The sequence below is a fragment of the Dama dama genome, chromosome 29 (genome assembly GCF_033118175.1).
Source record: "Dama dama isolate Ldn47 chromosome 29, ASM3311817v1, whole genome shotgun sequence".
NCBI lineage: Eukaryota > Metazoa > Chordata > Mammalia > Artiodactyla > Cervidae > Dama > Dama dama.
This window is the reverse complement of record NC_083709.1, coordinates 69,607,236-69,634,546: the sequence shown is the minus strand read 5'-3', so window position 1 is coordinate 69,634,546 and position 27,311 is coordinate 69,607,236. Positions and strand designations below refer to the sequence as shown.

The following is a 27,311-nucleotide window of genomic DNA, read 5'->3' as shown; positions in this document are numbered from 1 at the left end:
TTGGGCACTTCAAATTAGCGGAGAAATATGAATTATTCAGTACATTTCATTGGGATAAATGGGTAGCCACCTGGAAAAGAATAAAGTTAGATCCTTACCTCACAACTTACCCAAAAATAAATTCCAGATGGATAGAAGATTTAAATATAAGAAAGTGACACCATGGATGTACCAGAAGAAACCATAGGAGAGTTTCTTTTGTGATCGCAGCAGGGGAAGGGGAATCTTTTCAGTTTGATGTAAAACAGAGAAACCACAAAAGAAGAGGCTGACCAGAACACTGGATGGTACTTCAGCCTTAGGCAAGGGAGCCATTCTAAACCATGAAATCATCACCAACACAACCCAGAACTGCGAATAGTGTGGTACTTGAGAGACCACAATAGGCATACTTGTAACATGAGAGCGAAAACAAGAAGGCAGAGCCTTGTTCAACCTCAGCTGGGAGAGTGACTCAGGTTTTTAATGCTGTGTGTGCTATCAAATGTCAGTGAAAGCATCATGGGTATGCAACTCTGGGGTTACGAATAGATGTCAGCAGGTTCACAAATTCAGAATCCGTGAATGAAGAGAATTGACTGTGCTCACGTGGATGCAAAATGGCATACATATAAGGTTGCCCCCTGTAGCAGAAAAAGAAAACACCCAAGCTCTTTTCCAAACCAAATAAATCCAGATCTCTCAGGTCGAGGTCATGTTTTTATATTTCTTTAGTTCTCTTCAGGTGGGTCTGAAGCATAAAGAAGGTTGAAAGCATCATGTTTTGTGGCTACACAGTATTTCTTTGGAGGCCCCATTTGAACATATTAGAAAATAACAAATCCATTATTACTGCACAAATTTGGGTTAGTTGTAACTTTCTGATATGGTAAAGGATAGTGATTTAAACATCTTGTATATATCATCACACAGATTGTTAACTATTTCTTTGGGATAGTTTCTCAAAGTGGAAATTCTGAGTAAAAGAAACATACTTTTTAAAGTGTTTGATACTTATTGACAGTACCTCCCAGAAAGATTATGACAGTTTATACTCCCACCAGCAGTTTATGATTATTATTCTTTTCAATCCGTGGCATTCTTGGAGTTCTTTTTCCTTTGTCATTACATTCCTAACACACCCTTGAAAAGAACCTTCATATTAGAACCTCTCATTACTAAGTTATGTTACCTACATTGGTCAACTTGATTCCCTTTTTTCTTACAGAAAGGGAGGTCCCACGGTACACCATCCACATCTCCAGCACGCCATGTCCATCCCTGGATGGGAGCTTCTAGGCTCCCTGCCTTGGGCTCAAGAGAGCAACTCAGGGACAAGGGCTTAGAGAACTCAGGGGAGATGGGCTCTTCTGCATTCTGTCTTCTTGGGCAGTATCCTAAAAATAGATACAATGTTAATTTTTTAAAATTAATAGAATTATTGCAATATTGTTGTTCTGCATTCAGATGGGGGAAAGGCCATTTTAAAAAATCACCTCGATCAAAATCCCCAGCTACAGTGGAACACAACAGAGCCCTCTCGAACGTGCAAAGATCCTATAGAAGATATAAACTCCCCAGAACAGTAAGTACCTTCTCCTTTGGAATTACTGTCAAAGGGCACTGCACAAGAGTTACAATGGGCACCATGTTTTCACATGCATTACTTTATTTGAACTCTACGGTAATTTCATGATACAGATCAAATTACAATGCTTATTTTACAGATAAGAAGACTAATACTCAAAGAAGCGAGGTGACTTGCCAAAGCTTACCAGTTGCCAAGTGCAAGAGATAGGGTTTGAACTTGGGTCTGTCCAACATCAAATCCCATGTTCTCTTCCTTTGTTGGGCTTCCCAGATGGCTCAGCAGGAGACTCCACCTGCAGTGCAGAAGACACGGGTTTAATCCCTGGGTCAGGAAGATCCCCTGGAGAAGGAAATGGCAACCCACTCCAGTATACTTGCCTGGAGAATCCCATGGACAGAGGAGCCTGGCAGGCTACAGTCCATGGGGTCATGAAGAGTGGGACATGACTGAACCAACTGAGGAGGCACACAGCCTTTGTTACATGTAAAATGAATACATTTACTTAACACTAATTTACTGAGACCTATATGTATCGAGCACAGAAGTGAAGAAAATAAATAAAAATCCTTCCCTTCATGGAGTTTACCTTTTATCTGGCAAGACAATAACGTAACAAAAAAGCAAACCCCTGTATGTAAATGGTAGGTGCTTTGGAGAAAAATTAAGAGAGTATGATTTTACACAGGAAAGTCAGAGCAGGCTCAGTGAGAACGTGACATCTAAGCAAAGCCCTGGACATCTCTGGTAGCTTTGTCCCCACGGGTAATTTTTAGTTCTTCCCAGTTTACGGCAGATTAGAAGCAGCAATTAGAAGTGTCAACCCTGAAACTTGTTCCCTAGGAAGTAACAGCACAGGGAGGAGCCAGCAAAAGGAGCCTGTTCACCAACTGCAGTGTCATTTGGGGCCAGGTGGTCACAGAGTTGAGAGCCTCTCGACCCACTTAGCTCCAAGGCCTTGAAGCTGATGGGTCCAGTATAATCACTGATGGTTACATGGCACTCATCAGTGATCCACCTATGAGCTCCGTGCACTAGAGTGCAAGCACCTTGAAGGTAAGGTGTAAGTCCTTCCTATGTCCCTGGGATTGAACACAGCTTCCAGCACTGAATTCAGGGAAAAGCAAACAGGATCCTAGCAGACAGCAGAACGCGAGGCTCTGACAGCAACACACAGATCCCACCCTGCTCAGGATGCTCAGGCACAACACCCTTTCCCAGGTCAGGTTCATCCTTCAGCTCCCCATTTTCCTGGACTCTTTGCCAATACCGATGACACTATACAAGTTCAACCTGAATTTCAAAATGAGGTCTCCAACACACTCATCTCTCATGAGCACTTGGGTACACCATTCTGGCCAGCAGGGCCTTAGGGAATGAGGGCAGCACTGCCTCTGGCTCCGTGCATCTCAGAGCCCCACCAACACCCTGCCTGCACACCAGGGGCACCTGTGAGTTGATTTACTGCCCCATGAAGCACTGTCTTTCAACAGAAGAAGTCCCACCTTCCCAGTCCTGGTTGTTTCTGTACCCAGAAGAGCAGGTTCTCTGTACCCTTTCCTCATCTTTCTAATGGAAACAGCAGTACTTCTTTTGCCTAGCGGCTTCTGTGAAGGCCTAGGGATTTTCCCCCGAGTGGCCTGTGGGACACAAGGTGGCCTGAGAGTCCAGGGAAGGCAACTTCCCAGATGCAGCGGCGCACTGTGCAAGGTGCAGCAGGGCAGGGGAGCAGTGGCCCATGCGCACCCCCAAGGCAGTCTTCACGACAGCTGAGGTGGCCCTGCTGCCTGCTGCTCACGGGGACTAATGAGAAGGCAGGCAGAAGGGCAGGCAGTGAGCAGGGACTCTCCGCTCCTCCTCTGTCATCCTGCTTGCCCAGCCCCAGGTTTGGTTTTTTGTTTTTTACTGCATTTCTTGGAATTTACCAAGACTTGTGGGGACTCAGAGGAGGAAAGAGCTCATTCCGGGGGGGAGTGGGGGGGGGGGGGTGGGGGTGGGTAGTACAAAACAGATGACATTTAAACTGGACCTTAAAGGGAAAGCAGAGGAAGAGCTTTCTAGGCTGGGGAAACAGCGTGTGCAGAGGCTTGGAAGACTGCCCATGAGCAGGGTTTTAGGGGAAACTAGCCACAAGAGGGTAAAATGTCTGGTGGGAGCGGGTAGAAGATTCACCTGGAGAACCTGGCAAGAAGCAGATCTTGGGGAGCCCTGAATGCCCCACTCCAGTGTTGGAAAGAGTACACTAGTCACCAAAGAAGCCAAAGACCAGGAGGGAACCTTTTGGAACTGGCCAGCATCAGGGACACCAATGAGGTAGGACAGAGCAGCTGAGAAGCCTTTCAGGGATGGAACCCAAAGCCAAGTCCATTTGGAGACTTGCAAGAGCAGAGAACCATCTGTGTTTGCAGCAAAGCCCTGCTCAAAGGGCAAAGTCTTGTTCTTAGGAAGCACTGGAAGCTCAAGAAGCCGGCCTCCTCCCTGCTTACTGTCACCGTGGTTATTGCCGGGCAGCAGCTGGCACAGGTAGGCCTGCATTAGACACCTGCCAGATAGGTAAGTGATTGGATGACAGGATGGTCAGACCCTGGACTGAGCGAGAACTGCAATCCTACCATCAGCTTCTTGGCCCAGGCGAGTCCAGGGGCCTTCCTGGTGAGCGCAGCCAGCTAGCGTTCACTAACGCTCCTCTCTTCTCTCTCCTGCCGCAGCATCCAGCGCCGGCTGTCCCTCCAGCTCCCCATCCTCCACCACGCCTACCTCCCGTCCATTGGAGGCGTGGACGCCAGCTGCGTCAGCCCCTGCGTCAGCCCCACCGCCAGCCCCCGTCACAGACACGTGCCACCCTCTTTCCGAGTTATGGTCTCAGGCCTGTGAGGGTGGGAGGCCTGGGGCCGGGGCCTCCCCACGACAGAACCACACGGAGCAGAGGCCGCTGCTGCGGGAACACTGTCGGCTCTGGCTGTGGAGCAGCTGGCGCCACGGCTGGCCTTGTGGGGCTGCTCAGATGGCACGCGGTCCACAGGATGGGGGGCACTTGGCACCGACCTCGCGCCTTATTTGTGAAGTTTTTATTCTTTCACAAAGAAGAGGAATGAAAATGACCTCTTCCTTCATGTCTGCCAAGGAAGAGCAGCTAGGATATTTGAAACTTTGCAAAAAAAAAAAAAAAATCCTAGACAAGGAGAAAGTCGCTACAACTCCAGCTAGAAGTCACTGAGTGGCCCTGAGCAGCCTTGAGACGAGGCGGAGGCTTCCGGAGAAACCGCCTCTGCCGCTCCACACGTGCCACTGGCAGTGGCCCCCGGGCCAGCCCGTCTCCCCCCTGGGGAAGGAGGCAGGCAGGGCAGCCAAGCCTCCAGCGGCCAGCCCAGCCAACCCCAGCCTTCCTGGAACAGGGAGTCTTGCGGGAAGGGGGGCCAGGCACAGCTCTGCGGGCCAAGGGCTGGGGTACCCGTAGGCCGACTCACACATTAACACAATAACACCCATTCCGGGACCGTGGGGATTTAGGGCACGTCACTGCAGACACGCGCTGCAGCATTCACCCACAGTCGGCCATGCACCTTCCACGCCGCCCATGTCTTTGTGTTCCTATCAGGTGCTCCCCATAATAAGGGGAACACCCGGGCTAATCACAGAATGTCTGTTCCCAGCAAACACGATAAAGAAAGATTGTGCACTTTAACCTCTCTCATCAGGGCCCAAGGGCTGGCTGGGGTTTTGTTTTGTTTTTTTCCACTGACTTTGTTTCTGACCAAAGTGAATCGGGGGCATCCGCTAGAGAACATCCCGCAGTCATGGGGAGAATGTTGTTAGCTGAGAGCTTCCCTTACCTTCCAGAAGGCGGCCTTCATCCAGACAAGCTGCAGGCTCTGCCCTTGGTGGGGGCCGGGGCGGGGTGGGGGTGATCAATCAGCATACTTAGTCGCATTCATAAGATCGCTCTTCCCTTTTAAAGGAAGCCCAGAGAGCACTGGCCTGGGAGTGAGACAGACCTGGGTTGGGGCCCTTGCTCCACTGCTAAGTCCTTCCATGACCCTGGGCAGGTCATGTCTCTCTGAGCCTGTCTCCCCTCACTAACAAACTGGGGTTGAAATAACACCCGTCCTGCCTACCTCACAGGGTCGCTCTGAGGATCAAAACTTGATCTTGTCCAGAAAAGCTTCCTACCGATCAGTGAAGCGGCCCTGACCCGTGAGGTATCAGGATGACCATGACCTTCAGGACAGTCAGGGCTGTGGCCCAGAGAAGCACCCAGCACAGCCCTCTGCCAGGATCCACCCAGCGGGAGAGGGGCTCCCGATGACGTCTGTGACATTCCTAGACAGGTTCATTCTCTGCTAAAGAAAGGCCTGAGTGACAACGTCCGGGACGTCTCCACAACCGAGCACTCGCTCAGCTCCCTACAGAAACCTAACGGCAGCTTCAGCAGGCAGGCAATAATCTCTTCCCAGACCACTGAAGTCAGGAATACAGCGCTGTCACCACCAGGTTTCCACAAAAGGGCCCACGGGAATCTCAACCATCACCAACATTTCCAAACACCCTATTTCACGTAGCACAGCATTCCCCTCCCCTCCCCCAAAGAGAGGTTATGGAGGAATGTAGCTTTTAGGGGGGAAAAGAATGCTAACACATCACAGGTCAAGTTGAAGTCACTGTCTGTTTAGGCACTAAAAATCGGTGTTGTCACTCACTGTGTATTACAGTATTTACTTGCTTTCTTGATTTAACCAAACCAGATTTAATTTAAAGGATCACATTTAATTTTTCAAGGGGAAAGAGACAATTCATTGTACATAATGTATACACACACACACACACACACACAAACAATACCTGTAGAAATATTAATCCAACATAGCAGGAAAAAAACACAAAAGTATCAGACAGTCGGAGGTAAGTGTGTGCGTCCGTGACCCGTTGTGACTCCTGAGCGTGCACAGTCTTCTAGATTAACCCACACAGTACATTCTCTGTCTTAATGATACTGTAGGTTCACCCGATTTTTTTTCAATTTCCCCACAAATAACAAGACCCACAGAAGTGACTCTAGCTATTTAACAGTTCTGTTCTTTTATATGCAGCAAACACACCATACATTTCCTAAGAGGCTTCAGCCTGAAGGTGTTTTCCAATGAACGTTAGTGCACAAATGCTTTAAATTAGGCTGGAACTGCCAGAATCAAATGTAAATGAGGAGTTTCTCGTACCCCTGTTGCATGGTATCAATTTTTAATAAATTGTTGCAAATTTGTTTTTATGAATAAAAGGAAAAAAACTGTCTTTAATGCCTACTCTTCCCCAAATGCAGGTCAGATCAGGCCATATCCTTCTGCTCAGAAACTCGGGGGTAGCTCTGGGAGAGTCTGCCCAGCATGCCCCTTCCTCCAGACGCTGCCTTTGCAGACAGGAGCAGAGCAGCCCTGCTGCCTTCTGGTGACAGTCCTGGGGAGGGAAGCTGACCTCACCTGGGCCAGTCAGTCTCTTTCCAAGGCAGAGAAGTCGCCAACACAGAAGAGGAAAACGAAGCCAGCACAGAGAGAAACGGGATCAAACGATGTGCCCTGCTGGTGGTGTCTGAGCACCGGGCCAGCTGTTTCTGAAGGACAGCAGACCCCTGGTCCGCAGATGGTCAGTTCTCTCAATGAGCCACTCTTTCTGCCTAGGTTAGTTCAAGTTCAGTTCCCAGCAGTTGCAACCAGAAGGTTCCTGACCAGTTCAGAAGCCTCACTGCCTCCCTAGCCCTGACTCCCACTCCAGGCCATGACAGCCTGTGGAGATTCGGTCCCAAGCTCCTTCCAGACACATGGCCCACCTCCCCCGGACCCTGCAGACTGTCTGCACTTCCTTCACCACACTGGCCCCGAGTCTGCAGCTCCATCGCAAGCCCACCCCACCCTTCAAGGTCTCATCCCAATGCCCTCTCAGTCCCCTCAACTTGCGATGCTCTCTTCTGCTGTGCCTCCCCCACCACACTGGGTACAGGCTCGCGCTGGCCCTTCCTCTCCAGCCCAGACCATGAGTTCCCCACGGATGGGAGGTACGTCTACCTCCTCCATGTCCCCACCTCCCCCAGCATCAAGCTCTCCCACTGGCTCGGAACAGTCCCTGACGAGGCTCCTGCAGAGTTGAACGTGTGGCTGAGGCGTGTCCGTGTTGGTTTCCAGGTCTGGAAGACTAAGCAGAGCCAACGCGGCCAAAGCCGGCCAGGGAGGCCTGAGGCCATGGGACTGGGTGGGGGGGCCCAGAACGGGGGCTGGACGCACAGACTTCACGAGAAGGCGGGTCCAGGCTGGGGTTTCCCAGTGCACAGGATCCTCAGTGGTGAGCCTGTAGGGAGCAGGGCTCCTGAACCCTGGCCACCTTCTACACAGCCCCCTCTGCGACACAGGAGGGTCAAGAGTGGGGAACAGGTCCAACAAGTTTATCTCAGGTCACCAAATGAGCCATGGTGAAGGCAGGGACAGAACCAGAATCCTGATTAGTCCGCCTTCTCTACCTGATCTAGACTCACAGAAATTAGGAGCTAAGAAGGACCTCAGGGGTCAGCTTGTCCAGCGCCTCACTTCACACATGGGCTGAGCTGAGGACCAATGACAGGAGCCAAGGTCAAGCAGACAGTCCTAAGAGGGAGGTATGGAACCTGGATTCTCTCACTTTGAGATCCAGCTCGTTCCTCACACTTGACCCAGAACAACCACAGCACGGAGACACTGCTCCACCACCTCAGGTTACTGAGAAGTCTTCCTATTTCCCCACTAAATACGGAATCAAGTGAAGAAAATTTTGGCCTTTCCTCCTAACACTTCTGAAAATTCTCTCGGGACTGAAGAAAATGCTCATCACCATCATGAGTAGAGTTCTTCATGCCTTGCTTGGCCTCGGGGAGCAGCTCTATGGTAACTGAAGTCTAAAGGAAAGGACGCAAGAATGGTGGGCACCTCATTCTTTCATTTAGGGGTCTCTTTGACTTTCTTTGGTTATGATTAGCTTGTTTTTGAGGTGAAACTGAAGACTATTTCCGAGCCTCAACGAGAAGTGTTCCGGAGTTGAAGAACTTTGAGAAAACGCTGGTTGGCAGTCTCCTTGCCCTGTGCTGCGGAGACGACCCTGGGATGATATGCTCTGAAGCAAGGTGGGAAAGGCTTCTAGAAAACACTGAACCTGGGGCACCAGCCAGAGCCCTGACCTTCCAGACTGTTCTCCATGCTCAGCAGTCTCCTCTATAAGAATCCTCACGGGATCGGACTCCAGAGGCTCAGAAGCCAAGGTCAGGGAGAGGACGTGGTGCTGGGTTTAAAAAGAAAACAGAAAACGCACCAGTAGTCACTGGCTGCTCCGCCTGTCCAGCCCATTCCTGCCCCTCCCCCGGCAGCAGGGCTCTGTTTGTTGGGGGACGAGAGGGACCTATGGGAGGGACCCTGGAGGAACCATCCTTGGTCCCTTCCCTGGACACAGAAAGAAAGTTAAAGTCACTCAGTTGTGTCCCAACTCGTTGTGACCCCAAGGACTGTACAGTCCATGGAATTCTCCAGGCCAGAATACGGAGTGGGTAGCTTTTCCCTTCTCCAGAGGATCTTCCCAACCCAGGGATCAAACCCAGGTCTCCCACATTGCAGCTGAGCCACAAGGGCTGTCCAATTCCCTGGACACAGAGATTGGCTTAAAGATGTGCTCGTTACCTAAGCCCAGCCAATCAGAGCCCTTTCGGGGTTTCAGCCAGATCTTAGTCTCAAATCTTGCCTTACAACCCGAGAGAAATGAAAAGAGAAACTGAGCTCTGACATCACCCGGGCTCAAGGATCAGCAATCCCTAAGGACATACTTGCCTTAGAGGCTCTCTGCTGTCTGAAACTTTGAGAATTCTGCCCCCTCTTTTCCCTTGGCTATGAGGAGACATTAGGAAAATACATCTGTTCCCACACCCACCACTGAGCAAGGAGGGCAGCTAAGGGGAGAGGGGGCCTGAGAAGCCTAAGGAGGCTAGGGAAGGCCCAGTGTGGGTCAGGCTGTCCCTTCCATGCTCTCTGAGCCGGTCCTCTGCCGGTGCCCCATCTCCCGGCTGCTCACACCCTGCGTGGTCCTGAGCAGTAGGGCCTCTGAGGCTCTGGGCGGTAAATGATTGACAGTCTCCTTAAGAGAAAATCAGTCCCTACCCAACCTGCACCCCATGCCCTAAATCCTTGCCAGTCCCACAGCCTCAGTCATGACTGGTCTAAACTCTTACGGGCCTCGTGGGTCCTGCCTGGACATGACTATTCACCACCTGGTTCCTCCAGGTCCCACTTTCAGGGGCCCCAATCCCCCAGAGGGCATCTACTAAGCCCCTGCTTTTTGTCAGGGCCTGTGCTGGGAACATGGGAACAGCAGTGAACAGGACACAGGTCTCGCAGGGTAATGGGGGAACAGGTGCATAAAGAAGAAACAAAGACAGCGTGTAATAAGCTCAAAGTGGGGAGCTCAGAATGGGGAGCCAGAAGATGCTTCCTGGGGGGTGTAACGTCCCTACAGGTCTGCCTTCCTGGGCATGTGATGGTATAGTTGCTTCCAAGAGTCCAACAGTTAGCTTAATGTTCTGCTGCCATTTTGAAATTCTTAATAACTTTTGAACAAGAGGCCCAACATTTTCATTTTGTACTGAGTCCCATACATTATGTAGCCAGTTCTACACCTAGACCTGAAGATGAGAAAGAGCTAGCCAGCAAAAGAGGGAAGGGAGAGTAGGGATGGGGTGGGAACCGGCAGTCCTACTCCCACAGAATGCACACACCGACTGCGGCTGCCGGGGCTGCCCCGACACACCCCGTTCAGGCCGACTGGCTTAGCCCATGTTAATCATCTACAGTGGAATCCGTGTGGCCCCTGATGCCGGAAGGTTCAGACAGCATTCATCCTGTGTACATCATATCTGTGTACGATGACACAGGTCACAGATGAAAATCTTCAGATCTGGGTGCAGATTTCTACTCCCCAACTCATCTGGCTATGTAGCTTTGGATAATTCACTCAACCTCTCTGAGCTTCTGTTCCACATCTGTAAAATGGGCATATCTCACCCAAGGGCTCATGTAGGTGAAAGTGCTTTGTAAGCACTCAGATGATATTTGTTTCATTCCCAGACAAGAGGAATGTAAAGTGAAGAGCTTCAATCAGCGCAAGGTGCACCCCACAGTCTAGCTCCCCAACAATGGAATCCATCTTGGGAAGGACACTGTTAGGGAGACTCTCTTGACAAGAGGTGGGGGAGAAAAGTGAGATTCTGAAGACAAGGCTGAAATAGAGACAGGAGAACAGTTAGGTTTGAAAGGACTAGAAATTTAGGAGTAGAAGGAAAGAGAAAGGTGAGAGGGGAAGAGGGCAGAGTGGCCAAAAGACCTGGAAGAACAGAAGCATTAAACATTTGACATCCAGTCATTTTGTTCAGTCACTGAGTCATACCCGACTCTTTGGTCACCCCTTGGACTGCAGAATGCCAGGCTATAAAATAAAATCTCCTCTACCCTTCCCTACACTCTCTCCCACCAAATACCCCTAAACCTCCAGTTTAGTTTACTATACAAGCAGAAGTCTTGGGGGTTTTAGTGGAAATGAAAGAAAGGGACAAATTCTACATCTGGATGGAAATCAAAGTGGGGATAAAAGAAGATGCAGAGGGGAAAATAATCTCCCTGCACAAGCAGAAACAGGGAGCCAGACGTTAGCATGAGCACAAGGTCTGTGGAAATCCACACATGTGCCGGAAAGGCACTGGCCTTTTCCAGAGTCAGGTATGGCAGGGATGGGAAGTTTGGATTAATCCCCTCTAGATCTCACTAGGCAGTGGAACCCCTGCTGACATCCAGGTTACATAAGTAACAGGAGACATTTTATCCCTTAGAGCCGTCTCAAAGATCCTGACTGCAAAGGCGGAAATACCAGAAAGTAGCTCAGTCGGTAAAGAATCTGCCTGCAGTGCAGGAGACCCGGGTTCGATCCCTTCTCCCCTGGAGAAGGAAGTGGCACTCCAGTATCCTTGCCTGGAAAATCTCATGGACAGAGGAGCCTGGTGGGCTGTAGTCCATGGGATCACAAAGAGTCGGCCACGATGCAGCAACTAACACAACACTAACACAGCCAGTAACACTGTGGTCAACTGGATCACAAAATCAAGTCCACACAGAAAGCTCTGGGGGTTAGAACTGGAGAAGCCGCCAGCCTGCACTCAGAATGCTGGTGCTGAAGAGCTGTCAGTTCGGCAGGCTTTGCTTTTGAGGTCACACTCAAGCTCTCTACTCTGGTCCACCACACCCTAACTGGAGAGTTAGAGCCCTCCACCAAAAGGAAAAACATTTGCTCATTCCCTCCATCTGAATTCCAATGCAAAAGACCTAGGGTAGTACTTGAAACCACAGGGATACCTTTTCAAATGCATTAGGTAACTGGCTTTATTATACAGTGAGTTACCTAAATATGTTCAAACTAGATGTAAACTCATGCTTATATCTTCCATATAAAAGCCAAATAGACTTATGACTTAAATGCACAGAAAATGACAAGACCAATAAAAACATCTTAACAACACAGATATTTAAAGGAATAAATGAGGTTTTGCTGAAAAATAAGTTGCGCAGCTCTTAACACAAGCACAGTACCAATTGTTCCCGGGCATGTCTCTTTGAGTTCAGCCTGCCTGGTGTGATGACTCAATTATCACACTGCTTTTCTTTATTTAAAGTACTGTGAAAACTTCATTTATTCAGCACACTGTAATATCACTTGGCCTTCACTCAGCTCTAACACATCACTTCTCTATTAAATCCACCGATGTTTTTTTCTCATGAGCTACTGACAATCGTGGGGCCATCCAGATAATACACACAAATCGAACAATGATTGAGTGCTGATGCTCATAAAGCACTAGGCAAAGGGCTTTGCAAACATAATCTCACCTAGAGCTCATGGGGACCCCAGAGCAGGAACAATTACTGCCGCACTTTCGCAGCTAAAGGCGCTCAGAGTGTGAGTGCCGTCCTGTATCACCCAGCTGGGACGGAGAGAGGAAATTTGAACACAGCAGTCCAGTGCCGTAATATACCCTCTTTATACTTTTTAAATAGCCTCAGGGCTTCCCTGGGGGCTCGGACGGTAAAGAATCCTCCTGCAATGCAGGAGACCTGGGTTCGACCCCTGGGTTGGGAAGATCCCCTGGAAGAGGGCATGGCAACCCACTCGTCTTCCTGCCTGAAGAATCCCCACGGACAGAAGAGCCTGGCGGGCTGCAGTGCACGGAGTCACAGAGCCAGGACGTGACTGAAGCCACTGAGCGCAGCTCAACGGAGAGCCTCAGCAGAAGCAGCTGGGTTCAGGTGACCCAGAACATACCTACTAATTTGTTTTAGAGGACCTTAAAATGAAAACACAGGTAAACCTATTCGTGGTTACCTCCCACAAGATGCCTGCACAAGCCCCTGGCCTAGTCTCACCCACCAGGGGGCAGACAGCAAAAGGAAGAAGACGTACAGCCCTTCACTTTGCAGAAAGAAGTCCACAAATACAGAAAGTCGAACAAAATTAGATAACAGAGAAATATGTTCCAAACAAAGAACTAAAGAAAACCCCAGAAGAATAACTAAGCGAAGTGAAGATAGGCAATCTGCCTGAAAAAGAATTCAGAACAATTATGATCCAAGATCTCAGAAAAAGAATGAAGGTACAGACCAAGAAGATACAAAAAGTGTTTAGCAAAGGGCTAGAAGATTTAAAGAACAAACAGACATGAACAATAACTGAAATGAAAAATACACTAGAAGGAATCAATAGCAGAATAAATGGGGCAGAACAAATAAGTGACCTGGGAAACAGACTGATGGAAATCACCACTGTGGAACAGAATAGAGAAAACAGAATGACAAGAAAGGAGGTTAGTCTAAGAAACCTCTGGGACAACTTTAAATGTATCAACATTCACATTATAGGGGTCTCAGAAGGAGAAGAAAGAAAGGACCTGAGAAAATATTTGGAGAGATTTTTTAAAAATGTGAAAAACTCCCTGACATGTGAAAAATTCCCTGACATGGCAAAAGAAACAGTCACCCAAGTCCAGGAAGTGCAGAGAGTCCCAGGCAGGATAAACCAAAAAGGAACATAGCAAGACACATCATAATCAACCTGACAAAAATGAAAGACAAAGAAAAAAAATATTAAAAACAACAGTGGAAAAGCAACAAATAACATACAAAGGAATTACCATAAGGTTATCCGCCTGTTTCTCAGCAGAAATCTTGCAGGCCAGTAGGAAGTGGCACAATATATATTTCAAGTGATGAAAGAACCTACAACCAAGAATACTCTACACCCAGCAAAGCCCTCATTCAGAGTCAACAGAGAAATCAAAAGGTTTACAGACAAGCAAAAGCTAACAGAATTCAGCACCATCAAACCAGTTCTGCAACAAATGCTAAAGGGACTTCTCTAACAACTTTTCTAGAAACAAGAGAATTACAAATGGAAAAGCCCACAGGTAAAAGCAAACATACAGTAACAACAGGAAATCATGTGCATACAAATATGGTATCAAAACCAGCAAGGTTTTGTACTCTCTCATGAGGAGAGTACAAACGCAGAACATTGGAAATGCAGTTGAAATTAAGAGATAACCAATTTAAAACAATCTTGTATATATACAGACTGCTATATCAAAATCTCATTGTTAACTGCAAACCAAAAATCTACAACAGATACACACACACAAAAGAAAAAGCAATCCAAACACTCCTTGATGGTCATCAAGGAGTTCCCTGGCAGTCCAGTAGTTAGCACTTGGCGTTTTCACTGTGGGAGCCTGGGTTCAATCTCTGGTTAGGGAACTAAGATCCCGCAAGGCACAGCGGCACAACTGGAAAAAAAAAGAGAGAGAGAGAGATAGAGAGAGAGTCATCAGATTACAAGAGAACAAAAGGAAAAGGGAATTAAAAAAAAAAAACACACAGCTACAAAAACAAATCCAAAGCAATTAACAAAATGGCAATCAGAACAAACATATCAATAATTACCTTAAATGTAAATGGAGTAAATGCTCCAACCAGAAGACAGAGACTGGCTGAATGGATACAGAAGCAAGACTCATATACATGCTGTCTACAGGAGACTCACTTCAGATCTAAGGATACAAACAAAGTGAGGGGATACAGAAAGGTATGCATGTAAATGGAAATTAAAATCGGAGTAGCAATACTCATGTCAGACAAAATAGACTTTAAATAAAGACTGCTATATGAAGGACTTCCCTGGTGGTACAGTGGTTAAGAATCCGCGTTCCAATGCAGGGGACATGGGTTCAATCCCTGGTTGGGGAACTAAGGTCCCATTAGCCACAATGGGAGAAACCCACGTGCCGCAACAAAGACCCAGTGCAGCCAGGGAAGAAAAACAACAAGATACCGCCTCACCCCAGTCAGAATGGCCGTCATTAAAAAGTCTACAAATAATAAATGCTGGAGAGGGTGTGGAGAAAAGGGAAGCCTCTTACACTGTTGGGAGGAATGTAAACTGGTGCAGTCATTATAGAAAACAATCTGGAGATTCCTCAAAAAACTAAAAGTTGCCATATGATGCAGCAATCCTATTCCTGGGCATATACCCAGACAAAACTTTAATTCGAAAAGATACACGCACCCTGTGCTCACAGCAACACTATTTACAATAGCCAAGACACGGAAGCAACCTAAATGCCCATCAACAGATCAACGGATAAAGAAGACGTGTTACATATATAAGCAATATAATATGACTCAGAAATAAAAAAGAATGAAATAATTTCATTTGCAGCAACATGAATGGACCTAGAAATTATCATGTTATGCCAAGTCAGTCAGAAAGACAAATACCATTTGGTATCACTTCTATGTGGAATCTAAACTACCACACAAATGAACATATCTATGAAACAGAAACAGACATTCAGAGAGAACAGACTTGTGATTCCCAAGGGAAGGGAGGTGGAGGAGGGAAGGAGTTTGAGATTATTAACAGCAGATGCAAACTAGTAGTACATATAGGACGGATAAACAAGGTCCTACTGTACAGCATAAGGAAGTATATTCAATATCTTGTGATAAACCAGAATGAAAAAGAATATGAAAAAGAACATATATACATATATATGTATAAAACTGAGTCACTCTGTACAGCGGAAGTTAATTCAACACTGTAAATCAACTATACTTCAATAAAATTTTTTAAAAAAGAAGCCCATGCACTGAACCCCTTCCCTCTCACAACTTCATGCTACAAAGGCTCACCCAACAGGGGGAAATCCATACAACAATTCTACCTAGACCATTTCTTGAAACTAGAGAAAGTGTCTCATGCACATTTATCAAAGCTAAAGCAGTCTGCACTGTATGGGAAGAATCTGGGGAAGGGAGAAAATCCAGGCCACCCTCGTCCCACTGTTTGTAGAGGTTACTTGGAAGTAAATTCTAACTTAGCACTGGGAAAGCACGCTGGAATGCTACCAGCATTTCTGGATTTGATTTTAGAGCTTCCATTCTGAGTTCAAAGGGCCACCAGATGTGAGGCTGTTATCTTAAGGCAGGGCCTATACAGAGTTGTGATTTCATGTGATTTCTGCAGAGCAGGCCCAACATGCACGTTCACTCACTAATCACTTCTGACCCCATACATACAGCCTGAAGGGTGGCAGAGGTGGGGACTGTTGGTCAAAAGCAGAGGAGGTAAGAAAGTGTAGAGTTCATGGAGCAACACCCATTGCTTTCCCATGCCCTAGGGAGCAGGGTGGGCATTAGACAAGTTCTCCTACCCCTGTAAGACTAAGGGCACCCAAAGTATTTGTACATACCTTCTCCCCTTCACCAATAAAGGACTGGCAACACCTTTTATCTGAAAATCTCAGAACCGCTGGACTGCCCAATGCCTAGAGCTGGTGCTGCTGAAGTGTGGAGAAAGGGGCTGGAAAAGATGGCCCAGCCTGAGGGGAGGAGGAGGCCAAGGTGGTCAGTAGCATTCCCATAAAGTGGATTAAAATGGGATACAGGTTTCCCGTGGGTTGAATGAACACTGAGGAAGGCTGTGGGGGTTGCAACTATCTTGAGAGGCTAAGGAGAGAGGAGAAGGCTGAGTTTCCAGAGTAGGCTTCTGTATCTCCTTCTGTTCTCAGAGCAGCTCAGGGTCCCAGGGCAAACACCTATCATCTTCAAAGAAATTCCTTTCTCAGGAAAATCCTTCCACTTTTCCACATGGCTTTGCAAAAGTGAGATCTTTCCTTCGCCATTCTCTGATGGACCCAAAATATGTCAGAGGAGGAAGACAGGACTTGGCAGGACAGACGTCCCTATTTGCTTGGCCTCTTGGAGATCAAAGTTACAAGGTGTGTGCAAGTGCCGCCTTACCCTCAGACCTGCAGTTCCCATCATGAGGCTTCTGAACAAGCAGCTCTGGAGGACAGGAACCAGACAGTGAGGCCTAGAAACCATGTCATGTCACAGCTGAAGAAGGACGGGGGCAGTGGGGAAGCGCAGCATGACAACTATTACCTCCTATGGGAAGTTATCATCTATCAAAGACGTGTCTTACTCCTCATCTCTACAGAGGGACAAAGGAGGACAACTTGCAGCCAGCTCAAAGAGACAGTTTCGGTTCAGCAGAGAGCCTCGTGAGGAAGTGGCCACTCTCCAAAAGTGTTCAAATAGGGAGGTGAGAAAGGGAATCCCTATAGCAGGTGAGAAGTTGGAATGCGGCCCAAAGACCTTTGTTTGGAGGTTGCAAACTGATGACATGCATGTCATATGGGGCAAACAGATGCACTTGCTCTTGTTAGTACACGGTGTGCCTTCGGAGTGTTCTGTTGTTGTTACTGGGGACAGAGCTGAGCGGATGTGCCCCTTTCCACGGGTCTTATGTTCTTTAGCTCACCATGGCCAGCACCACTCCCCACTCTACCCAATATCACAGCCACGTGCTCACTGACATTTATTACTCTGCCTGCACTGCAGGGTTTTCCCCTTGTACTCAACCCACTTAACCCATGTATGTTATTGCCTGCCTTCTCTCTGCAGGTGAGTGATCAAGTGACTTCAGCTGTACTCTATCAACTCTCAACCTTCATTTGAAACAGGAGCATAGAGCTATGTCATCTCAATTATCCCTCTCTCCCTGTGCTCCCAAACATCTGCAATGCATGTCAACAGCACGGAAAATCACCAAATGGCTGTCTGCACTCAGCCCTGGAGCAAGCTTCCCAATAACCCAATGGAAAGGAGAAAGGCAGCTCCTGAAATGTGCAGGGACGAATGGGTCATGCACCCATTACCAAGAACACCACCTCCAGGAGAGTGGCCATTTTATGCTTTTCAGTTCAGTTCAGTCACTCAGTTGTGTCCAACTCTTTGCGACCCCATGGACTGCAGCATGGCAGGCTTCCCTGCCCATCACCAACTCCCGGAGCTTGCTCCAATTCAGGTCCATCAAGTTGGTGATGCCATCCAACCATCTCATCCTCTGTGTTCCCTTCTCCTCCTGCCTTCAATCTTGCCCAGCATCAATCAGGGTCTTTTCCAATGAGTCAGTTCTTCACATCAAGTGGCCAAAATATTGGAGCTTCAGCACCAGCCCTTCCAATGAATATTCAGGACCAATTTCCTTTAGGATTGACTGGTTTGATCTCGTGCAGTCCAAAGGACTCTCAAGAGTTTTCTCCAACACCACAGTTCAAAAGTATTTGCATTTTCAAAGAAACATTATTCCTCCTTGAATGAAGACTGCCATCTAGTTGACTACCTTTTAGAAGAGTTTGGAGCATCCTGTTAATGAAACCATTTTATTATTATTTATTTATTATTATTCTAATAAATAGAAAAACTATCTTATCTGCTAGACTGGAATAAAAATAAGAGATTTTGGACAATGACCTGAATCAAATGAATGTTGAGAGTCCTACTAGCTTAAAAAAACCTATGATTCCTAAAACTCATACTAATAATAGTAGCCAACACTTACTAAATGCTTTCTATAGGCCAGACACTGTGTAAGCACTTTAGGTGGTTTATCTCACATGTAATAACACTACAGAATAGGTATTAAGATTATCCTTAGTTATAACTGAATCACTTTGCTGTATACTTGAAACTAACTCAACATTGTAAATTAACTGTACTTCAAAAAAAAAAAACTTTTTAATTTCTTAAAAAAGATTATCCTCAGATATACAGAAGAAACTCGGGCACAGAGAGGTTAAGTAACTTGCCCAAAGTCACGCATCTAGTGATGATAGGGCCAGAATTTAAATCCAGACAGTCTAACTCCAGAGATGCTAGAGAAGAAATGATGACAGTGCCACCAATATTTGACAGTTCATTTCCCACAGGAATTTCTTTTCCCTGCCCATTAACTGATGTGGCTACATTTCTGGCCAAGCCCACTAAGAACACAAAACACAGAGGTTCAGACTTTCATTTCTCTGGTTTACAAATCTGTGAAAATTAAACTAAAAATATTCTCCCACACTATGTGAGTCTTTAAAATATAGAACAATTAAAAAGGAAAGTTTCCTTGGAACTGAAGTTCCTTTTCCAGAATCTGGTTTACATTCAGAATTCGAAAGGGAATATAAAATAAAACTGTTCAATGTCAGGTCATTTCTTTCAAGAGTCTACAACTAAACGCTGTGAAATGTGTGCTGGACACGTGGAACTGAGTTTCCATTATGTTCAATCATGCAATATTTGATCAATGTAGTGAACATTCGTTACGTTACAGTGACCCTGCCAGGTAGCTGGGAAGCCTATCTTAACTTCTGAGATCATGTGACATTATGAAGTATACATGCAAAACTAAACATTGTTTCTCTGTCTGCCTACTTCAATATTTTAATAGGAAAACTGTCAGTGAGAATCCTATTTGCAAGTGACTTGTGTGTCTAAGTAAAACTAAATAAATAAATTTAAATAAAATTCCCTTAAAATTATGTATTTGAGAAAACTAGATAGCTACAGGCAAAAGGAACCAAACTGGAATACTTTCTCACACCACACACAAGAATTAATTCAAAATGGATTAAAGACTTAAAAACATAGGCAGTATGCTCTTTGACATCAATCTTGGCAGCATTTTTTTTTTTTTTTTTTTTTTGGGGGGATGTCTCCTTAGGCAAGGGAAACAAAACCAAAGTAAACAAATGAGACTACCTCAAACTAAGAGACTTCTGCACAGTGAAGGACACTATCAACAAAACAAAAAGGGTGCCAACTGAATGAAAGAATCTATTTACAAGCAATTTATATGATAAGGGGTTAAGATTCCAAATACACAAAGAATTCATACAACTCAATATTTAAGAAACAAGCAATCCTATTAATAAACGGGCAGAGATCTGAACAGACATTTTTCCAAATAAGACATACAGCTGGCCAACAAGCATATGAAAATATGCCCAATATCATAATCATCAGGGAAATGCAAATTAAAATCACCCACAGGAAAGGCTATTATCAAAGAGATAACAAACAGCAAGTGCTGGTGAGGTTGTGAAGAAGAGAACCCTCATGCACTGTTGGTGAGAATGTCAACTGGTGCAGCCATCATGGCAAACAGGAGATTCCTCAAAAAATTAAAAATAGAACCACCATACAATCCAGCAAACACAAATCTGATAAAAACACGTGCACCCCTATGTTCACTGCAGTGTTATTTACAATAGCTAAGATATGAAAGCAAGCTAAGTGCCCATCAACAGATGAATGGATAAAGAAGATCTGGCATATATACACAATGGAGTATTACAAAGCCACAAAAAAGAATGAAATGTTGCCATTGGTGACAATACAGATAAAGTTAGGCCATTATGCTAAGTAAAAAAAAAAAGTCAGACAGAGAAAAGTAAACACTGTATGATTTCACTTATATGCAGAATCTAAAAGAAGAAAAGTGGGACTTCCCTGACAATCCAGTGGTTAAGTCTCCTAGCTTCCACTACAGGGGGCACAGGTTCGATCCATGGTTGAAGAACTAAGATCCTTCATGCCAAGTGGTGTGGCCAAAAAGATAAACTAAATAAAACAAATTAACAAATATAACAAAACAGAACAGGGTTTTTTAAACAGATGCAGAGAACAAACAGGTGGTTGTGAGAGAAGAGGGGGTTGAGGGAGGAAAGAAATAGGTGAGAGAGATTAAGAGGTACAAACTTCCAGTTGCAAAATAAATGAGTCACAAGAATGCAGTGTACATTCTGGGGGATATAATCAATAATTATTTAATCTTTGTATGGGGGCAGAGTATAAGTAGATTTACCGCAGTAATCATTTTGAAATGTACCGAAATATCAAATCACTATGTTCTGTACAAGGAACTAACACAGTGTCTTAAGTCAATTATACTTCAAAAACAAACAAACTCATAAAAAGAGATTAGATTTATGGTTGTCAGAGGTAGGGTATGGCGGGAATGGATGAAGGAAGTCAAAGGTACAAACTTCCAGTTATAAGATAAATAGGTACTAGGGATAAAATGTCCATGATAAAGATAATTAATACTGCTGTATGTATGTTATATATGAAAGTTGAGAGTAAATCCTGAATTCTCTTTACAAGGAAAAAATAGTTTTCCATTAAATTTTTTATTTAATTTTGTAACTACATGAGATAATGGATGTTCCTAAACTTATTGTGATAATCACTTCATGATGTATGTAACTCAAATTATTATGCTATGCACCTTAAATTTATTCAGTGCTGTAAGTCAATTATGCCTCAGTAACACTGGAAGAACAAAATCATAAATGTATTTAAAAATAAAAACTGTCAAATAAACATGAATTCTTTGGGCTTATTATCAACTGAAAATATTACTCAAAAATAAATGTTAGACATTATATGATGACGTTTTCCTGACCAGAAAGCCTAAAATTTTAAAATCATATTTTAAATAAGACTGTACTCCTTCCTTGGAGAAAGAAATGGCAACCCACTCCAGTGTTCTTGCCTGGAGAATCCCAGGGACGGGGGAGCCTGGTGGGCTGTCATCTATGGGGTCGCACAGAGTCGGACACGACTGAGGCAACTTAGCAGCAGCAGCATGAGTACTCCTTCCTTTTAATAAGAGAACTGAAATTGTCCCAAAGTATTAATAAGTAAAAAATCTCAACATTGAAGGCAACTCTAAATTACTTAAGAAAAAATGTTCATTAGTGCGTGTAATAAACCCTTATATTGAATACAAAGAAATACATGATTTTGTTAATAGAAAATCTGTTTCTCTACCCTTCACTAAAAAACAGGCTGCAGGAATATGTAAAATATATATGTTTTAAAGATGTCAAATTATTAACCTGCCTGTTTAGGATATATTGTGGGGAAAAGGGAACATTATTTGGTACCTCTTTTAAGCCTTTTGGGGCTTCCCTTGTGGCTCAGCTGCTAAAGAATCCGCCTGCAATGCGGGAGACCTGGGTTGGATCCCTGGGTTGGGAAGATCCTCTGGAGAAGGGAAAGTCTACCCACTCCAGTATTCTGGCCTGGAGAATTCCATGGACTGTGTAGTCCATGGGGTCACAAAGAGTTGGACACCACTGAGCAACTCTTATTTAACTTTAAGCCCTTTAGCAAAAGAGCCTGTTCAGTTCAGTTGCTCAGTCGTGTCCGACTCTTTGCAACCCCACGGACTGCAGCACACCAGGCCTCCCTGTCCATCACCAATTCCCAGAGTTTACTCAAACTCACGTCCATTGAGCTGGTGATGCCATCCAACCATCCTATCTTCTGTCATCCCCTTCTCCTCCCGCCTTCAATCTTGCCCAGAATCAGGGTCTTTTCAAATGAGTCGGTTCTTCGCATCAGGTGGCCAAAGTATTGGAGCTTCAGCATCAGTCCTTCCAATGAATATTCAGGACTGATTTCCTTTAGGATGGACTGGTTGGATCTCCTTGCAGTCCAAGAGACTCTCAAGAATCTTCTCCAACACCACAGTTCAAAAGCATCAATTCTTCGGCACTCAGCTTTCTTTTACAGTCCAACTCTCACATCCATTCGTGACTACTGGAAAAACCATAGTTTTGACTAAACGGACCTTTGTTGGCAAAGTAATGTCTCTGCTTTTTAATATGCTGTCTAGGTTGGTCATAACTTTTCTTCCAAGGAGCAAGCGTCTTTTAATTTCATGGGTGTAGTCACCATCTACAGTGATTTTGGAGCGCAAAAAGATAAAGTCTGTCACTGTTTCCATTGTTTCCCCATCTATTTGCCATGAACTGATGGGACCGGATGCCATGATCTTAGTTTTCTGAATGTTGAGTTCTAAGCCAACTTTTTCAGAGAGCCTGGGAACGCCCAATATACCCAAGGACAGTACACCACAAAGGCCACAAGGTGTCGCTTTCTGACCACCTCTAGCTGTGCAGCGGACACTTTTCTTCAAGGGGAAGGATGTTACCAAATTTTGAAGGGGAAGAAGGAGGATGTTACTATATTTTGATGCAATAACCAGAAGTGCATCCACCAGAACACACAGCAATTAATGCATCCAGATTAACAGAAGTTTCCCTCTAATATCCCTAAACCTAAAACTTAAATCTATTTTTACCGTTTTCATCTTCTTTTCCCCTGGAGCAACCCAGAGCACGTTTTTCTGTTTTCTTTGCAGCTGGAGGGATCCAAGTTCCTTGACTGGGGATGGAAGTCGTGCCCACTGCAGTGGAAGCACAGAGGCCCAACCACTGGCCCACCATGGAATTCCCACCATGAGCATGTTAACATTACAGCAGATTAGGGATACCAACCCCCAAATTTGCCATAATTATTTCTTAGTCTTCACAAACACTCGATGGGATGCCCTGAGGAGGAATTGTTATCCTTATTTTACTGATGAGGAAACCAAAACCCAGAGGGGTTATAATGGGCCAATGAAAATTCCAGTGACCAGCTTTCCCAACACACACCACCCCAGCTGGGACCTGTACACTCTTCCTTTCCTCCATCCCTCGGCGTGGAAGTGGTTGGGAGTAGGGTCCCACTGTTCAGCTTTTTAGAAATTAACGTAAAATATTTGATACTAAACTGACATGAATTTGCATCTATTTATGTTTATAAAATAAAGTTTCAGAGGGTTTTCATGGCGCTCTAATTCATTATGAACTGTGCCTGTGATGGTTTCCAAGGAAACTCTCTGTTGTTCAGGGAATGTATTAGTTTGCTAGGGTTGCCCTAAAGAAACACTGGGCTTTAAACAACAGAAATTCATTTTCTCACAACTGTGAAGGCTAGAAATCCAACATCAAGGTGTTAACAGAGCTGTTTTCTTTTGAGGTCACTCTTCTTGGTTGGTAGGTGGCTGTCTTCCCCAGATCTTAGTAACTGTGGGTGTGTATGTGTGTGCCAATCTTTTCTTATAAAGACATGAGTCAAACTGGAGTAGGGCCCACCTTACTGACTTCATTTTACCTTAATTACCTCTTTAAAGACTTTATCTCCAAATACTGTCACATTCTGAGATACTGGGGTTGCAACTTCAACACACGAATTTAAGGGTGACAATTCAACCTATAACAGGATGAAAAAGTTGAGAAACGTGCAATACCCCTTCCAACTCTTTACCCACAAGAATGGCAGTGTTCTAGTCTATGTCCCAAGATCACACAATAATCATTGGCGCTAGAATTCAAATACTGGAGGTCCATATGACACCAGTGACTAAGCATTAAAGCTGAATATTGATAAGCACAACTTTTATTGTCTTTACCTTCCTCCACCAAATAGTTCATAATGGCAGCTATTTTCCTTTTTACCCAATAGCTATTTAGAAAATTTGTTTTTACTTCTACGAGATAGATTGTTTGGTTAACTTTTTTTGTTATTATTTTCAAATTTTCATGACAAGGTACTTGCTGACACAAAATCTTTCTAGATAAAAAAATGTCTTTTTGACATGGAGCATAACATAAAAAAATCCCTATTTAATTGATTCAACCTTATCATTGCATTCTGATCTCTGTATCTTTGTTTTTTGTGGCTGTTTTCCAGCAAATCTCACAAAGGCTAAAAGTGGTGTGCTACAATCTCCAATTGTAATTGTAGTATTTCCAAGTTTTAAATGGTATGAATTCTACTATATAATCTACCATCCTGTCTGTGGTTTACTGCCTTTTGCCTCGAGGTCTTCTTTACTGAGTTTTAATTATAGTTAACATTTACTGTGTCCCACCCTCTGTGCTTGTAGTTTCACACAAATTACTTTAAAAGCAAAGTAACTCTCGCAATATTGATCATGTGGATCCAGATTTATGGAAACTGGAATTTATACAGTATTGAAGAATAATACACAGGACTTCCCTGGTGGTTCATGCTGCCAATGCAGTGGGGGGCCTGAGTTCCATCCCTAGTCAGGGAACTAGATCTCACATGCCACAACTAAGAGTTCGCATGCCACAAACAAAAATTCTGCTTGCCGCAACTCAAGATCACGCATGTCGCAATTAAGACCCGACACAGCCAAATAAATAAGTAAATATTTTTTAAAAAACAAGAAAAGAAAATGAGCCTATCAAATCTGTACAACTTGAGGGGAAAAAAAAAACATTTATGAACACAAAGCTAGATACAAAGATGGATGCTTTTTCAGAATAAAAAAATAAATATAACAAATTGAGTAGTCCCTGAAGGTGAGCTTATGTTTCATTAACTTTACCTAAATCTGTCTCCCATATTTATAGATGAGAAGTCTGAGACCTTGCATGAGCAAATTGCTCAAGACTGCAGAGCTGGAAAGGGACCACAGAACCCTCACCTTCATCCACTGCCTCTCGTCACCATCACTGAGAGTGCACCAGTGTCTGATATCGACTGATGATGATTTCAAATCCATCTTTGGAAAACTAGCTGTTGGGGACAAAGTTGTTTGTGGTTTGAATTTGCTTTGAAAAAACTGTTTTGAAGTAGGATATTAGGACTTTCTTACAGAACTTTCACACCCAGAGTGGAGAGGACCATTACATCATTATACTAGAGTAAAGACAGTAGTGTCCATCAGATGATGGACTGTTAGAGGATAAAAACCAAGAGGTCTGATGAGCAAGTCTAGGGTGTTCCGTCTGGGCAAGGCTACTCTTTGCTGATTCAAATATTTCGGTGAAGCTCTGCAGACACTTGCTCTGGCCCCAGCCAGGCTACTCCTGGTCAACAGCAGCGTTAAACTGTGCAGCAGTCTCAGAAGAGAAGGGAGACCTGGTCCTAACCTGGCAGTGCCAGTCCTTGTAGACAGTGGCACAAGCCGTGTAAGGGTCCCTGGAGGAATAACCTCTGGAGGAATAATCTCTGGAGCAACCTCTACAAACATCGGTAATGGGACCCAACTGGAAGGAATGACTGGCTATACCAGGAACCGACTCATAGAAAGGTACACCTGAACTAAAGTTGGATTTTATTGCTTTCATTCTCCCCTTTGGCTGGAACAACAGTATAATTAACATATCACTGATTTTGTAATTGAAAATTCGGTCCTCCTTCCCAATGCAGACTGAGGATAATGAGAAGGTTCTGAGGATAAAGGAAGGCAAAATTTATTGATTTGCCAGCAAATGAGGACAGTAGCAGACTAACTTCCTGACAATTACCAGCCTGCCTTCTGGGGAGAAACCAGGAGTATTTAAGGAAAGTCTTAAGACTGGGGTTGAGGGACAAGCAAAACTAGCAAGAAGGCCAGCCAGCATTAATCAGTAACAAAGAATGCAAATTTAGTTCCCAGCAAAGCAAGGGGAAGACAGGAAAAACAGTTTTAGAAATCATCTATCAAAACAGTTTTAACCTTGTGGCCCTCTTACGGTTCGGAGGATGTTACGTCTTCATTAGCTTATTAAGAGACATTATCCCGTATACTAGTGACTTGGGAAATACTGTTATTATAAATTATAATTTCTGCAGTAAACCTATATTAAAAAAAAAAATTACTGTACTGGCAAAGACAATCTCAGTCTCTGGGCATAATTTACCCGGAAAAATGAGAATTCTGTTAAGGGCTGCAGAGAAAGAGCAGCTAAAGGGAGGGGAGCTAAGAAAGGGCCAGGGCACCATGAAGCCGCGGATGAGGTGAACAGACGTGGAGGGATGCACCTAAGACAGGAAGGAAGGGGCAAAACTTAAGGTCAAGTGGTAGGAGGAGACATGAAGTTGAGCGAGTCAGTCAGGGCCTAGGTACACATCCAGGCAAACTGTCTGTCTGCAATTTGTGGAGTCCGACCCCCGTCAGGGCAGCAGCCGGACCAGGCGCCCCACGTAACGCTGGCAGCCAGAAAACGAGGCTGGGACGGAGGGCGGAGAGGCCGCCGCGGTCAGGGGTGAGCCACGAATAAACAGCCGCGGGTAATGAGACCCTGGCAGAGCCCACGAGCCCCACACGCCTTGAGCGGGGCCGGAAGTGGCGACACTGAGAAGGCCGTCCCTTTCAGCCAATCGCCGCGCTGTCCGCCGTCCGACGGTGACCGGAGCGGCACCTGAGGAGAAAAGGCGGGAGGCCCACAAGGCGCGAGAAAGGGCCACCCTTCCACGTCATGACGCGAGTTACCAGAGCAGTGTCCCCGAGGACCGATGTCTCTTTCCGTTTCCCTGCCGCGGGTGAACTAACCCGGAGACACCACGCCTTCAACCTGTGGACCGCCTCACGCCGGAAGCTGCCCCCAGTAAAGATGGCGGACAGGCAACGAGGAAAAGGCGGGATGGGGAGGGGCCGGAAGGGGCGTGTCGGGGCGTGTCCTGGCGGG

General features: G+C 45.4%; 1 protein-coding gene and 1 long non-coding RNA gene across 2 annotated transcripts in view; one reads left to right on the top strand and one right to left on the bottom strand.

Moving 5' to 3' along the window:
* GABBR2 (gamma-aminobutyric acid type B receptor subunit 2) overlaps positions 1 to 6,851 on the top strand; it is a 358,625-nt gene extending 351,774 nt beyond the window's left edge. The window contains exons 18-19 of the mRNA XM_061132246.1: positions 1,447 to 1,564; positions 4,276 to 6,851. Coding sequence (XP_060988229.1) covers positions 1,447 to 1,564; positions 4,276 to 4,441 — 284 coding nt within the window. The 3' untranslated portion in view covers positions 4,442 to 6,851. The remainder of the gene's footprint in view (positions 1 to 1,446; positions 1,565 to 4,275) is intronic.
* LOC133048547 (uncharacterized) lies at positions 693 to 27,253 on the bottom strand. The gene is made up of 3 exons (XR_009691063.1): positions 27,116 to 27,253; positions 1,755 to 1,862; positions 693 to 1,376 (listed from the first exon to the last, which is right to left on the bottom strand). It is a non-coding gene; the product is annotated as an uncharacterized LOC133048547 (long non-coding RNA).
* Positions 27,254 to 27,311: the final 58 nt, after the last annotated feature.